The 15828-nt window shown below is 35.8% G+C and overlaps 2 protein-coding genes across 4 annotated transcripts in view; one reads left to right on the top strand and one right to left on the bottom strand.

The window, feature by feature from the left end:
* Positions 1-15553, bottom strand: part of LOC138692821 (uncharacterized) — a 19660-nt gene extending 4107 nt beyond the window's left edge. Inside the window, exons 1-3 of one of the 3 annotated variants that reach the window (XM_069816064.1) lie at positions 15296-15553; positions 11120-11260; positions 1-6957 (exon numbers count right to left, since the gene is read on the bottom strand). The exon at positions 1-6957 is cut by the window's left edge and continues 4107 nt beyond it. In XM_069816064.1, the coding sequence (XP_069672165.1) occupies positions 2536-6957; positions 11120-11251 (4554 nt within the window). In that variant the 5' untranslated portion in view covers positions 11252-11260; positions 15296-15553 and the 3' untranslated portion in view covers positions 1-2535. The other 2 variants (XM_069816075.1, XM_069816081.1) reach the window with 2 other exon arrangements.
* LOC138692833 (hemolymph lipopolysaccharide-binding protein-like) overlaps positions 1-15828 on the top strand; it is a 558083-nt gene that overhangs the window by 174037 nt on the left and 368218 nt on the right. The gene's annotated exons all lie outside the window — the stretch shown is intronic.

Below are 15828 nucleotides of genomic sequence, written 5' to 3'. Positions count from 1 at the left end.
TTATAGTGAACCTAAAAAATTGAAGTTACAAGAGTTGTATCCTGACATATTCTTATTTGAAGTCAGACCTTCTTGTATAAAATTGAAAGAATATGTTGAGAACAATATTCTAAGTTTCTTACTTCTTTAGTCAAAGTACAAAGATAGGATTAGTGATTCCTAGACAATGAGCTGTACTGTAAATCCAGGCAACGCGTGACGACCTTGCCTCACTCCATTGTCGAAGGGTTGTCAATCTGTTCTCAGGCACACTACTCTAGTGTTATTTCTAATCCTCCACCGTCCAAGGGTTGCCTTTTGTTCTCAGAAACATTTCCATTATGACGGATAAAATCGAAACAATGGAAAATGATATTGCCTTCTTTTATTAAAACGGGACGGACATTATGTCCAGAGCATAAATGAAGATAAGATTCCGATGGCTTTCGAACTCCATCAACCCCCTCCCAGTTTCCACTAAGTGATCCGGGAAATTCCAAGGCTGAGTGCGCAGTCACACCATAACAGCGTTTGTCATTTCTACCTGATCAGTCTGTTTCTAGTGTTCCAACAGTGAATGTACTGCATAAAAATGTCGAAGTGTAAAGTGTTTTCTTTGGAAGATAAGGCGAATATTATAAGTGACAATCAATGTGGTCTTTTGCAAGTGGGCGTGAGTTGACAGCATAGTTTAAGTAAATCAACTGTGAGTAACAGTATACAGCGTAATCCATTCCACAAAAATTAAATATTTAAATTACTGTATTGTATTTTATTTTCTTGTTTACAATTTCATTCATTCCTGTCATTTAAGGTTAGGGGAGGGACACTTCAGATTTAGTGAATCTCGGATATAGTGAACAAAATATGTAAGTTCACAGAGGTTCACTATATCCGGAGTTGACAGTAGTAATGTTCTGTTAGCTTAATGACCATAGTGTGGAGAGCATGTCCCGCCGGGGAAGCTAAGCAATAAAGGGTGGAGTGGGACCTGTCTGCATAGGTCTGTACACCAGCATACGATCACTCACAGCTGCTAACAGATTTTGTTAGGTAGAAGTTAAAGTAGGACTGGTCTGCATAGGAACTCTCTGTATTTAAATTACAGAATTTCACGAAAATAATGGCGAGGAAGGAGGCCCTATCTGAGGCATGATTCTGATCTAATTGCAAGCTAAAATATTCTTTCACCATTGCTTATAACCAGGGCTGGCACTTTCGGAACTCAAACAAAAAAAAAAACAAAAAAAAAAAAAACAAGTTATGTGCACATAGGGTTGTGACTATTGGTCTATGTCATGCAGTCCCTGTTTGTATGGTCTATACAGACTAAAAATATTAGCTTTTACTGCATATGAATCCCAGATCTAGTATAACACTAGCTGGCAATGCTTGCCTCTTAATGAAAGGCTTGTGGTGTTCTCGATGATACAGATAATGGAAGCACCCCGAGAAAACTCATTGGCCCATTATACTGGTGACAGACTACAGACTAATCACGATTAGCACTTATCACGATCAGGTCCGATCGCGATTACCGAAAATGTGGTGACACACTAGGTCCCGTCTGGTCAACAGCTGAATTACCATAGAGGAAACAATTTTCTCTATGTACATACGTATATATGTTTGTTTCCCTCCTGGACAACACCTAAAGTTCATACTTTCTTTTGATGTTTGTTCATTGTTTCTTTCTTTTTTTTTTTTTTTTTTTTGTTGTTTCTTGCTGCTTGATATGGGAATTTGTTAAAATTGTTATATGCTTTACAATGTAAACTGATACAATTTATATCATACTATTTATATTATTTTGAACAGAGATTTTATAACCTATAAAGTTTGTATCATCATGCCAAAAATTTATATTATTTTGTAATAAAACATATTTTTAAAATCAACCCTAACCTCAACGATAGCGTCGTAATGGCGACTGAAATTGCAAATCTGAAAAAGAAACCAGTTCCAGTTTGTAATCCATTATTTATTGAAATGAAACATCTTTCAACAGCCTTCCATTGCTCTCTCTCTCTGTATGTATGTATGTATGTATGTATGTATGTATGTATGTATGTATGTATGTATGTATGTATGTATGTATATATATATATATATATATATATATATATATATAATTCATTTGTTAATATATTTCTTTTTACTTTTCTTACATCTGCATTAAATTTCTCTACTATGTCTAATAGTAGCCAAATTCATTTTCTAGCAATTCATTTTCGTTTCAATTTCATATAATACAATGGAAGGGGTAACAAAATTCCAAAGCAGAAGCTATCACGACGTCCTAAATAATATAAATCAAGGTGATTCGAAACCAAAGATTACTAAAATGTTACTTTCGTCCACCGGGCCGTGCCTCAGCGTGATTATCTTGTTCTGGAAACAGGATTTAGCTCCTGGTCGCGATCGGGACGGTGATACACTACAAACCCGATCGCGATTACGTTGATAATCGCGATTAGTGACTGTAGTCTGTCACCAGTATTACTGTCTTTGTCCATCATAAATTCCATTTGGAGTCACTGGAACTTACACCAGGTCTCAGTTTTGTTTAATCTGTTCAAAGAATTCGATCACATTTAATGAATTATGGTTTACAGCAAGCTGTAAAGGAGTATAACCATATTTACTTTCTGTATCCAAACTAGCACCATGCTGAATAAGGCATTGCACAATCTCCAATTTATCCCACCTTGTTGCTATATGTAGAGGTGTGTAACCAATATAATTTGCTATATTCAAGTCAGCATTGTGCTCTAATAAAACCTCTACAATTTTTAAATGACCCAAACGTGCAGCACAATACAGAGCGGTTTCATATTTCTTGTTACAATAATTCACATCACATCCCTTGTTGAGTATGATCCTCACAATATCCGCGTTGCCTGCGTTTGTACAGATATGAAGTATATTATTGCCAAATTTATCACATGCTGCTAAATTCGAACATGACAGTAAATATTCTAAAATATGCCACCTCTTTCTTGCAGCAGCTTCGTGAAGTGGTGTCTCGCTATCTTTGTTACAGCTGTCTGTTTTCATCCCTATATCCACCAAATATTTCACAAGATCAATATTACCACCTTGGATGGAGAAATGTAACAGATTGTTTCTGTACTTATCACAAACTGTCATGTCTGATACACCTGAAAGTTCCCTAACTACATTTAATCTCCCATATTTAGCTGCCCTCATTATTGCATTTTTACCAAAACTGTCTCTAACTAACGGATTTGCACCTTTCTGTATTAGAAATTTTACAGTCTGCAGATCTGGAGCTCCCCACAACAACGGAGTTCTGCTGAAATGACTGTCCCTTGCCTCGATATCAGCTCCATGATTTACAAGAAGTCTTACTAAATCCACATGGCGATTCCTTGCAGCTTCATGCAGAAGTGTTGCTGAACGTGAAAGCTTCATATATCCTACTGAAATTTTATGGTCAACGTGTATACCACATTGAAGTACATATTCTACAAGGTTTGCAAGTCCTTCTCTGGTAGCTGTTCTTAAAATATCTTCAATATAATCTTTGTCGTCAATGTTGTCTTTAATTTCAATTAGATCTTCACTTTTTGTGTCTGTTTTTAACAATATATCAACAATGGGCCACGCTCTGATCTTAATGGCTAACTGCAAAGGGCTCAATGACAATATATCATCCACTAAACCACTATTTATTCCATGATCTACCAGAATTTGTATGATTTTCAGTAGTCCTTTGAAATAACCCTCTGAATTGATGTTATTCATAATGGCCAAATGTAATGCTGTTCTTCCACCTTTGTCTCTCAAATTAGTATCAATTCCCTGCTTACATAAATGTTCAACTTGGTCTTTATCCTGATTCAAAACAGCTACATGCAGATCACATCTCTTACACAAAAGACGATCGAAAAAGTTTCTCACGATTTGAAAATCTGGTTCAAAGAGTTTAGTTTCTAAATATTTTCTTTTTTCAATAAAATCTGAAGAAAACCACAATGCAACAAAATATTCAGAGAACAACTTATGAGTGAAGATAGGTTTCCCATCCAAAATTTCCCTGATTATTCCTGTTCTTTCATTACCATTCTCAATCTTTGTAAGAAATGGTTTAATTCTTTCTTCCACGTCTTTTCCAACATGCAAATGTATCTCACTTTCAGGCAGTAAAGACAATAAAGCCGACATCACATGATTTTGTTGGAATAAGTTTTTCAAATCCTCATAGTCGTTAAACACTCCCCCTTTTGCAATATTGATACCATTTCTTTCACAATAAATTTCCCATTTTCTATCTATAAAATCCTCAAAGAAATTCAGCAAGTCTAATCGTTTTGGCAGCCTATATTCACCATTCCAAGTGCATTGCAAAGCCATTGGCAGATAAATTTCAGCCAACATTTTCATGATAAGTGGAACTCCAGTAAACTCCGTTGCTCTTCCAGACAAAGAATATTCAACCAATTTCAGTAAAGGAGCAATAAAATTATTCAAATCATGAGGTCCAATGTTTTCTTCTTTCCAGTAATTTAAAAGAAACCGAATTTGATCCTCTCTTGAGAAGGGTTTCATCATAAATGCCAAAACTGATAATTCACTTTCAAGTTTATTCTTCATGATATGTCGAGAGGAGACCCATAGCTTTTCACATTTCGTAGTCTTCAATGTTTTAATAATTGCTATGCCTTTTTCAGCATATTTTGGGCTAATTTCGTCAAAACCGTCTAATAAAATTGTAACATTTCCCTTTTTATATAATGCATGTTCAAAGACGGACTTCTGAAACACAGTGTCCAACTTTCCTGCTCTACATAAAAGCTCAAAAGCTGTTGGATCATTTTGGTTCAAGTATTCTGAATGATCATTCAAATTCAACCAGATGACCCATGCTGATTCATCTTTCTCTCTTAACTTCTTCGCCAAATGTAATAGCTCGGTGGACTTACCCATTCCTGGCTCTGCAACAATTAGCACAACTTTTTCGGACAATTCTGTCACATGTTCTATATCGTCATATTCAGTACATCTTTCATCATGCATCACATAATTTCTCACTAACTTAATATCTCCTTTTGATTCCTTCCAGAAATAATGGTCTCCCTCTTTGTGGAGCCAGTGTATATTATTGTACATGTTAGAAAGACGTCTAAATTCACCTGCACTTGAAATATTAAAATAGCGACATTCGCAATAATTTTCATATTTCAGAAAGAAATCAAAATCTTGAATTGTATCACCAGGCACAATCAGATCTTGTAACTCCTCTGCATTTGATCCACTTATAGCTACTCTGAAAGCACCTTTCACTGATAATATATCCTCATTAACACACTCGCTACGCAAAAGAGTACGGGGAATGTAACAAAATTCTTCTTTGGGAAGTTCTTTTCCCACTTCAAACTTTTTATTCTTCAAGAGCTGAACAAGAACGTCTGCTGTTAACATATCTTGTAACCCCACGTCATCCTGGCCAAGAAGAGACTCCAGAAACAGAGGAGCTCCTTGGAAATTTACTTGAAGTTTCAGCACCTTTGAGAGAGATTCCGTACTTAACTGATCTAATCTGAATACATCTGTATAGATTTCACTCTGAAACTCTTCACATAATTCACGTATGCTGTGATCAATACTGCCTGATACAACAATAAATCTCTTCCACACATTTGAACGGAGAATATCAACAATTTCTATCAACATATCATTACTGAATACAGAACTTTCCACCACAAGATATCTACAACATTTTGCACGTTTCCAAAAAGTCAAAATTTCTTTCTGGTTGTTTTGAAAGGTCTTGTTGTCCAACATGATATGTCCCACATTTGACAAACACTGTTGAATTTTCAAACAACTTAACAAAGTTGAACCTCCTGTCAATATATGTAATACATTTACTGCATTTATTTTGGATTCAATGTCGTCTACGTTGTTAAATCTAAGCTCTGCAACTACTGATAGTTTAGTACTCATTGGATGTACCAAATCTGAGATGCGGCTTTCCATAATGGAATCCCAGAAAGGAGCACAGTTCTCAGACAAGATGTAATTTTCTTTTCTCCACCACTCAATGAGAGAATTCTTCAGTTTTGCTATTATATCCTGACTTACTAATGGTGTAGTTCCACAGTAAACCTCAATGTTTTGCTGAATTACAGCTTCCAAATCCTTATCACTAGCTTGATTTGTAAATATTTTTAACTTATTCATAAAACATTCCCATAAATTCCTATTCCCAACCTCTATCAATTGTTCATTCAAAAGTTCATCGAAGTCACTGTCTTTTCTTAATGCTTCTAATAAATATTTGCAGTGATCCAGTTGTTTGAAATTTTTAAGTTTATCTTCTATCTTATCTACAGGAATATTTTCATTGACAATTTCTTGGAGTGTTTCTTTGTAGTTTTCTAATTTAGTGAATGAATTCAATTCTGCTTTACTGCTCTTGAAAACAAACATCTGTTCTTCCAAATCACTACAACTCAAGATATTAAGTAAACTTCCTCCATACTCTGCCCTGCTACCACTTGATGAGTCCATGTCGGTATTTGTGTAAATGATGAACTGGCATTTATCAAAATTATCTCCAAATATGATATCATCTGAACATGAGTTAAATGCTTTGCGAACAGCACAAAATGATGAATAATACTTGAGTAGACTGAAATCTCCACTTGGAGCACAGAGAGTCTTATATGTTATTGCTCTTCTCGCTTTATACTTCAGCTGAAGGAAACATATACGTTCTTCATTTGTTTTTTTGTCCTTGAACTTGAAAACAATGTCATCAAAGGCACCTGCATTGTCTAAATTGGTAGCAAGGTAAAATCCATTGGTCTCAAACATGCCTTTGATGAACAGGTACATTGTAACATATACTTCAAATAACTCTCCATCCATATTCGATGTGTTGCTGCGTTTCTTGTATTTTTGTAGTTTCGATGTGCCGGGAAGACAGAAACACGGTAACTTGCTGCCGTCCTGAAAATATATAAATACACTGCATTATATTCTGACGGCTATGTGTAGAGTTCTTGCGCAGACAGGGCTAGAAGTAGAAAAAACTCATAATACAATTGATATTATTAAACTCTGTCAGATCAGCGAATAGGGATTATAAAGAATGGACACTGAGCGAATTTTCCTGTGTTTTGTTTCTCTGTGCGCCGGCATTTAGTTCTACTTTCAAGCACTAGAGGTTAGTATAATCGAGCATAGGCTAACATAATAACTGAGTATAGAGTTGAGACACAGGATTCAAACATCGCCTACCTTATTACATAATCCAGTAACGCTTTGCTTCAAATAAATTCAAGTTAACAGCTTTTCCTTATTTCTCTGTGACGAACTAGTTGTAATAATAATTTTTTATATTTTAGATATAATAAATTATATTATAAAATAATATACCATATTTGCTCGCGTAATTTGCGCCCCCGCGTATTTTGCGCACCCTAATTTTTAAGGGATTATTTTGAACTTTATTTTTGCTCCGTGTATTTTGCGGACACATTTTACGTACATATTTTTTTTCAGTGTAGTAGGGATTTTCCTTCCCTACAGTCCATTGTAGGTCATTCACCAGCAACTGAAGTACCTGCTTCAGAAAGAAACCCCGAAGTCCCGCTACTTTAACAATCTTGTCCTTGGTAGAAACAAGTTATCGGTATAGAAAATTAGCCCGACCGTAAATACTTACCTATACATATACTAATTGAGATAAACTCAGAACAGGACCTCTTATTTGAAAAACCCGCATATTTTACGCACCCCAATTTTTCAGTGGCCAAAGTTAATTAAAAAGTGCGCAAATTACGCGAGCAAATACGGTAATACATTATAAAATTATGTATCAAATTCGTTTAATATTTGTATATAATATAATATAGGTATATGGTTTTACTTCTCATAAGAGTTTTGTTTTTCCATTTTCAGTGCTATCAAATCATTACATATTTTAATTGTTGTTGGGGTCAAAGTCTCAACTCTCATTATAAAGGAACTCTAGAGTCTAGACATTACAGTTAATGACGGATTTATTATTTTATGGATCCAATTTATTTTATTTGAGTATATAATGTACCTAGATGTATTAATCATATGTGTTATATTTCCGCTTTGTTGACTGCTAGCTGGTGCGATGTCAGCGCCAACTCTAGGGAGAAAGCAGAATCTCACGCTCTAGCTGGCTTGAAGGTCATTGAAATCAGTCCGGCTACATCAAAGGTACCGACGCGAAATGTCCATTCTTTATAATCCCAATTCGCTTGTCAGAGGGTCAATAGCAGAAGCTCTGACAAGTGAGTACAGATTCAAGAATGATATCAGGTGTTTCACTCCCTTCATCAATTGGTTATTGCTTATTATTATAAGATATTCTCTCTGCATGCTGATAGCGGGACTGTCTACTTTTGTAGTCGATCATGTCCAACTGAGGATCAATAGCAAAAATGTTCCACCACCTTTCACCTCATCTTTCCACAGCTCTTCTCTCCTTCCTCAAGAAAAATATTTTGCTTTTTCCCAACACTTCCATTTTTCTCATTATCTGAACTACTGGTTAATATCACATTCTATAATGTATCCACAGGAGATCTCCGTGATTATAAACGAGTACAGTATCGCTGTCAGTAGTTATATACAAAAGGCAGAAAAATCCTGAGTACCTGGTCGCCATGGCAACTAAAGACTTTTGTACAGCAGCTGAAATTTTTTTTATAGAGTTCAATTTTTTTAAGACTTCGAGTTCTCTTATGTTGCTACAACTAATACATAATGTTAACAAAAGAAGTTATAGGAAGATGTTGGAAGTGTAATGTGTTTAATTAATTACAATATTGTTTAATGTATTTTAGTAAATTTATCTTTATCTTATACCTGTGTAGATAAGAATGTGGTGGCTCCTGAAAAAAAAAAAGGGGGGGCTGGCGCCTGAAAATTTTTTAGTTTTGTCTGTCCTTGGTCGTATATACATGAAAATGGTGACACCAAAAATAAAAAGCAACACAAGAACTTTATAATTCATATCTCATAGACAATGTTGCAGACCTTGTACATTCTGAGGCAGTGGAAGTGCAGAGATGATATATTTTATGTAACCCCATTAAAAGTCACAGACATTCAAGTCGGGTGATCTCGGTGGCCACTTGCAGACGACATTGTCTTGGTCTCCAGCACGCACAATCCACCTTCCTGCGTATTGTTCATTAAGATGGTCATGAACACTGATATGCCAGTGGGGTGGAAAAGGAATTTGTTGCCCTATTCTTCAAATTGTAGAAACTGCCACAGTCAAGAGCATGTCAAGATAACTGTTACCAGTGATGTGTTCTCCTGAAAGAAAGTTTCAATATAGCACAAAAGACTTTAACTTGGGGGAGTCACATTCAACTTCCATAATACAACATGGATTACAGTTTCCCTAAATCATGACATTGCACATGTTCACAGCTGTCGTGGAAGGCTGCCTTGTCACTAAATATTATTCTTGATGGTAGGTCTTCATCATCCTATATTCAGTGGCGTATGCTGAACCTGGAGTTTGGGTGTTCTGTTAAAAATATATAGCTGGTCTATCTCGCACAATTATTATAGGCCTAAGTGAAATATCAGGTCAACTTTAGCTGCCATTTTTAATATATAATTTAGTATTATTTATAAATAATAACTATGGGGCGGATGTTGATGACCTAAAAATCTACTTAAAATGATAATTAAAATGCCCTTAAACTAACGGAAAAATGACATAAAATTAAAAGAAAATGACATTTAAATATTATTCAAAGTACTCGCACCACAACTTCTTAAAAATTAATCACCTTGTTTCAATGACTGCCCTGCAAATGCCGGAGAAAGGAGGCAACTACAAATAACATTATTCAAAATTGCATTATTTATGATCAAACAATAACCATGGCCAGCAAAATAACCTGTTTGAAGTTCCACAACCCGCTAACTATTCTACAATTTCATATTGTGAAATAGAAAAATGTCTAGTGTATTGTTCGCTTTTTGTTTTATATTGTTGCACTAAATTCGGAAGTGGCAGAGTAGGTCTACCCTTATTCACTGTATGTAATTTCTCTCCTAGTGGGCGAGAAGAGAATGGCTTTTGCAGATCTTTTACAGTGTACATTTGCAAGTGCTATTATCATTAAATAAGTAATTTAAATTGTTCACCTGCGCTGGCACACTACTATGAACCTTAGTAAAACCTAAACACAGTAAATTCACGTAAACACACACGCCAAACACAATATTTTGTAACGCTATTGACAAGCTGAGCTGCCTGTATACAGGACGACCTGCGAGCTTGAGAGAAGCGAGTATCCCCACCATGCCACCTTGCGCTTGCAGAGAATTATAGCAGTAACTCTCAGCAGGGGATGTTCTTTTGTACGGACAGGACAACCAGACCAGAACTCATCCCACTTCGTCAGGCAGAGCGTACGTTATAAAACGAAAGCCGTTCTGGTGATGGTGTGCACATTCAACCAGCAGGCATTTAAAATATTTAAATGGTAATGAATTAAAATTAGTCTTGAACTATATACGTCAACTTCCAATGAGATTACCACGCATTTAAATTGCGATAAATTAAAATTATTGTTGCATTATATAACACAACTTAAAATAAAAAATGAGATTACCGAATTTACAGGGTGTCCAGCGCACACCTTTAACATCCGCAATATACGCCCCTGCCTATATTAATGCCAGAATTCAGAAATCAATTGAAATAAACATCCACACATTTGCTACAGCGCAACAATGCAAAAATAACAAAAGACTCGTAAATCCGAATAAACAAAACCAATATTAACAGTTTCTATTCACTTCTGCTGCCATCTATTGTTTTCGTCAACAATTGAACATCACAGTACTCAAAACAGGAATTCTTTGAGTAGTTCTTTCTTACGATACTACTATAAAGTTCGTAATATACACACACTGCTATAAAATTAAACCTGTTTGTAATCACGGAGGTTTCTGTGGACATACTGTATTAATAAATCAATAAAGCTACTTTTAATTTCCTTTCCCAATATTAAACCTTTAGCTTTCGTGTCCATGATCGATTCCCATTTCCTCTAAGCACCTCAACTACTGCAGAAGAAAGCCTGGCAGAATTCCAATGACTTACAGCCAAGATCTCTTCTTGCATCACAGTCTGTTCGGATTCCTGTCCTAACTGGCGTCTCATCTTTGCCAGCTTCTCTTCCATTTCCCTTTGCATCTGAAGTCTCATCGCCTCCAATTTCTGCTCCAAATCCATTTCTGTTACCTGAAATTGCAATTAATATTTGTTAGTAGATGGTACATTTTAGAAACTTAAAATAAAAAATTTGGCACTATAAAAATCAGTTGTATCATTTTATACAAGTTTTAATGTCACAATTTAGCATTTTGAGGCATTTTGGAATGGAACAATTTTTATGGAAAGTTTGGTGATAGAAATTCTATGTCATCAATATGTTAACAGGTGCATTTTTTAAATTTTCTAGATAAATTATTCGAAATAATGAATAAGTAAAGGAACATATAAAATTACAGTGAAATTTTTAACATTATGAAACATGCCAAAAGATATGCTGTGATTTTATCCTGCCCCGTCTTGTTACTGAATCACAATTGCCTGCTACCACATACAACTTCTTTGTGAGAGAACACTGGACCTAAAGAGATTGCATAGGCAGCCAATATTTTATATATAATTTTAATGTACTGAAGTACATATGATATTTCCATGCTGATATTCTCCGTCATCATACGATGAAAGAGTAATGGAACGGAGAAAAATTCTCTCCGGCACCTGGATTAGAACCCGCGTTTTCAGCTCTATGTGCTGATGCTTATGCTGAAGTGGCTTAGTGAATAAAGCATCAGCACGTAGAGCTGAAAACCCGAGTTCAAATCCAGGTGCCGGAGAGAATTTTTCTCCGTTCCATTACTTTTCAGCCAATATTTTACCACCAACACCAGTCAGATTAGTTGAAAACTAGGAATATTAGTACAGATAACAACAAAGTGAGTATCAGGTAGGTCACATTCCTGTGCTGTTCGTACTGTAAAAGCTAACATGAAAGGGTGACCAAATTATTTTTAAAAAATGTAAGAACCTGTACGTGACGGGACCTTCAGATAGATTGATTTTTTTTTTTTTTTTTTACAAAAACACAAAAATGTCTCATGTATGTAATTTCACTGTTATTTCGCAGAAACACATCATACAATTCGCATTTTACTAAGGATTAAAAAGCTACACTAACATACTCATGCTTTCGAATATACAATTACTTAATTATATTGACAGCATTTGGACATATTTCGCATTTATCGTGATTACAAAAATCTACCTTAGAGCCTAGATCATTTACGTAACAGATTGCTCATCCCTATGTTAAAATCGGCAGCACTTTGAAGAGAACAACCACCAGGATCGCCACCAGTCTGCTGTAAATGAACACGAGATGGCAGTACAGTCGCTAATGCAATTCAAATGGGAGTTATGACGTGGCTCCTTATGTAACAACTAGATGGCAGCATAGTAAACCTGGCAAAAGTTGTTACCGTCAAAGCCTATAAGGCCGAGCCATCTGGGTATATATGATCTAGGCTTAGAGGCACTGTTGGAGAGTAACGTAACACAGTTACAAGTAACAGTTAATTTTTCGAAGTAGCTCTCAGTAACAGCGTTATTATTTAAATAAAGTAATTATGACTGTAACAAAGTTATCGTTACTATTTATGTCGCTTATAATATACAGAGCTCCCACAAAATGAGTTTTGCGGTTTTTAACACGTGTAACTTGCATTTAATGAAAATCAGATACTTAAAATGTATACATATGATAGGAAGAGACACTCGGACTGTTTTGTTTTAGTATATCACATGTGGTAAGAGAAGACTGATGCGTAATAACATTTGTTCATTGTTGACATGTAAGACTGGTTCACAATAAACCGGGAACGGAAACGACAACGAGAACGAGAATGGATACATTGATAAAATAAATGTATTTAAATGTGAGCATTCACAATAGTCAATAGGATTTAGTGAAGAACTGTTTTCAAAACATGGGAGGAGTGATAGTAGGAGGTAGAAGAATAAAGTGTGTAAGATTTGCTGATGATTTGGTGTTATTAGCAGAAGAGGAGATAATACTAAGGGATATGCTACTGGAGCTAAATGTCAGCTGTGAGCAGTATGGGATGAAAATAAATGCAAACAAGACCATGTCCATGGTTATCGGAAGAAAAATAAAGAAGGTAAACGTGCGAATTCTAAACAAGGCAAATGAGTAAGTGGGCAGCTTCAAATACTTGGGATGTACCGACTATAAGTAGTTTAACATGAGCTGCTGCCAGGAAGTCAAAAGAAGGATAGCAATGGCCAAGGAAGCTTTTAATAGCAAAAGGAGCATCTATTGCGGACCTCTGGAAAAAGAACTAAGGAAGAGACTAGTGAAGTGCTTTGTATGAAATGTGGCATTGTATGGGACAGAAACATGGACATTAGGACGAAATGAAGAGAAGCATCTAGAAGCATTTGGAATGTGGATATGGAGAAGAATGGAGCGTGTGAAATGTACAGAGAGAATAAGAAACGAAGCCGTATTGGAAAGAGTGGGTGAAGAAAGAATAATGTTGAAACTGATCAGGAGGAGGAAAAGGGATTGGCTGGTCACTGGTTGAAAAGAAACTGCCTTCTGAAGGATGCACTAAAAGGAATGGTGAACGGGAGTAGAGCTAGGGGCAGAAGATATCAGATGATAGACGACATTAAGATATATGGATAAAAGTTGGCAACTCTAGGTACGTGTAATATTTACGTCATGAAAAATCGAGGTAATGCATTAAACGAAGTTTTTATATAGAATATCACCATTCCTTCCAGTGCATCCTTCTCAGTAGTAAAAGCTAAAGGAAATGAAGAGCAGAGGGGAAAAACTTAATGTCCAAAATATTTCTTTGATAGTGCGTAAAGTGATTTATTACTTTTTTTTACGTACTAGTGTTTTAAAGACTCACTTTACGCATTGATAACAGTGGGCAAAATGCAACTTTACAGACTATTGTAGGGAATAGTAATATACGTTACAAGAGCGGTATGTTGACGTTTTCATGTTCGAGGAAAAGATTGAAAAAGCGAAACGTAGTAATTTCCGAGAACATGAAAACAAACATACCGCTCGTGTATCGTATTTTATTTTGTGCGTAGATCGTTTATTACATACCTGAAAGAGGAATTTCTAATTAGTTGCAATGAAATCTCCATCTTGGTTTCTGTTCAATGACGGCAACTTTGGAAAACAAATATATCTATCTTCAACATTGTTCCTGTAAAATGTTTTCTGTGTTTACTATACTGCAGCAGGCCGTGATATACGTCTGTCTTTTTTTCCCCCCCAGTCTATGATGAGTCTGGAATTTTGTTGATTTTTTCATGGCTTCCTTAATGTTACTTGCATTACAAATGCAGTAACTTTCGTGGTGTTGTAGAGTTTACTTAATTTTTGCAAATATTTAAAAACAATAATTAATAGTGCAATTTAGGTGAAATTGCAGTGGTAAGTTTCCAATTTATAATTATTACTATATTGAACGTCTTTAAAAATAATATGTTAAAAGCCTAAAGCAGTAAAATGAATATGACGCTTAAGCGGTAAGAATAGGAAAATTGTTGTGTGTTACGTTGGGAATACTGAATGTGGTATTTCACACTTACCGCGTATTGGTTTTGTGTGGAAAGCAAGCAAATACGCACGATCTCGCACAAAAAATATCTTTAACTCCCTGACTCAATAGAAATTCGTGAAAGAAAAAAAAAAAGTAGCGAAAATCGTGTGTGTCTACAAATCGTTATACAGAAAAATTAACAGACAATGCATTTTGCCGTAGGTATTAAAAATGTCGGAAACGCGTAATATTTTTATTTTTTTTATTATTATTTTAGTAGGTTATTTTACGACGCTTTATCAACATCTTAGGTTATTTAGCGCCTGAATGAGATGGTGATAATGCCGGTGAAATGAGTCCGGGATCCAGCACCGAAAGTTACCCAGCATTTGCTCATATTGGGTTGAGGGAAAACCCCGGAAAAACCTCAACCAGGTAACTTGTCCCGATCGGGAATCGAACCCGGGCCACCTGGTTTCGCGGCCAGACGCGCTAGCCGTTACTCCACAGGTGTGGACAACGCGTAATAATACATTCTCTATATAATTATGAGAAAATAAAATAAAATAACTGGAGATTATTGTACAGTATTTCAAGAATCCCTTCAAAGTGAAGGAGCTGACGAACGAGCCATACTCACCGACCTTGAACAGGGCTGTGCTAAGGCAGTAGCATAAACCGTGACACTGACATCTCTCGAAAGTAAAATTATTAAACACAATGAAATGAAACTACGACGTTGAGAATTACTACAGACACTAAAACATTCCTCTAGTCCCCCTTATCTTATCAGTTGTCACATATCCTCCCAGGACTCAAACACTGATAAAACACTGTTATTAACGTCCGTTCACTTGCGTCCGTTTGCTTCGATCCTACGCGATCAAGCTTCTCGTTCTTTCACCCCACCCTGAAACATAAAAAAAAAAAAAAAAGGAGCGTTAGCAATTCATAATTGCGCAGCGAGATTGTTACATGACGTAGGCCTGTAGGAAATACACAATTTGCGGCGGTATACGCAGACGCTAGATTTAGGTATGGAGTTTTAATTTATTGAAAGTACAGGGACATCATTTTATTTTTACTTCAATTTTTATTGTACCTGAGTTTTTTAATGTACTTCACTCCCACCCCTTCTACTAAGGAAGTTCCAACTCCACACAGAACCAAGAC

Source organism: Periplaneta americana, chromosome 2 (assembly GCF_040183065.1).
Source record: "Periplaneta americana isolate PAMFEO1 chromosome 2, P.americana_PAMFEO1_priV1, whole genome shotgun sequence".
In the NCBI taxonomy this organism is placed as follows: Eukaryota; Metazoa; Arthropoda; class Insecta; order Blattodea; family Blattidae; genus Periplaneta; species Periplaneta americana.
This window is presented reverse-complemented; position numbering and strand designations above follow the sequence as displayed.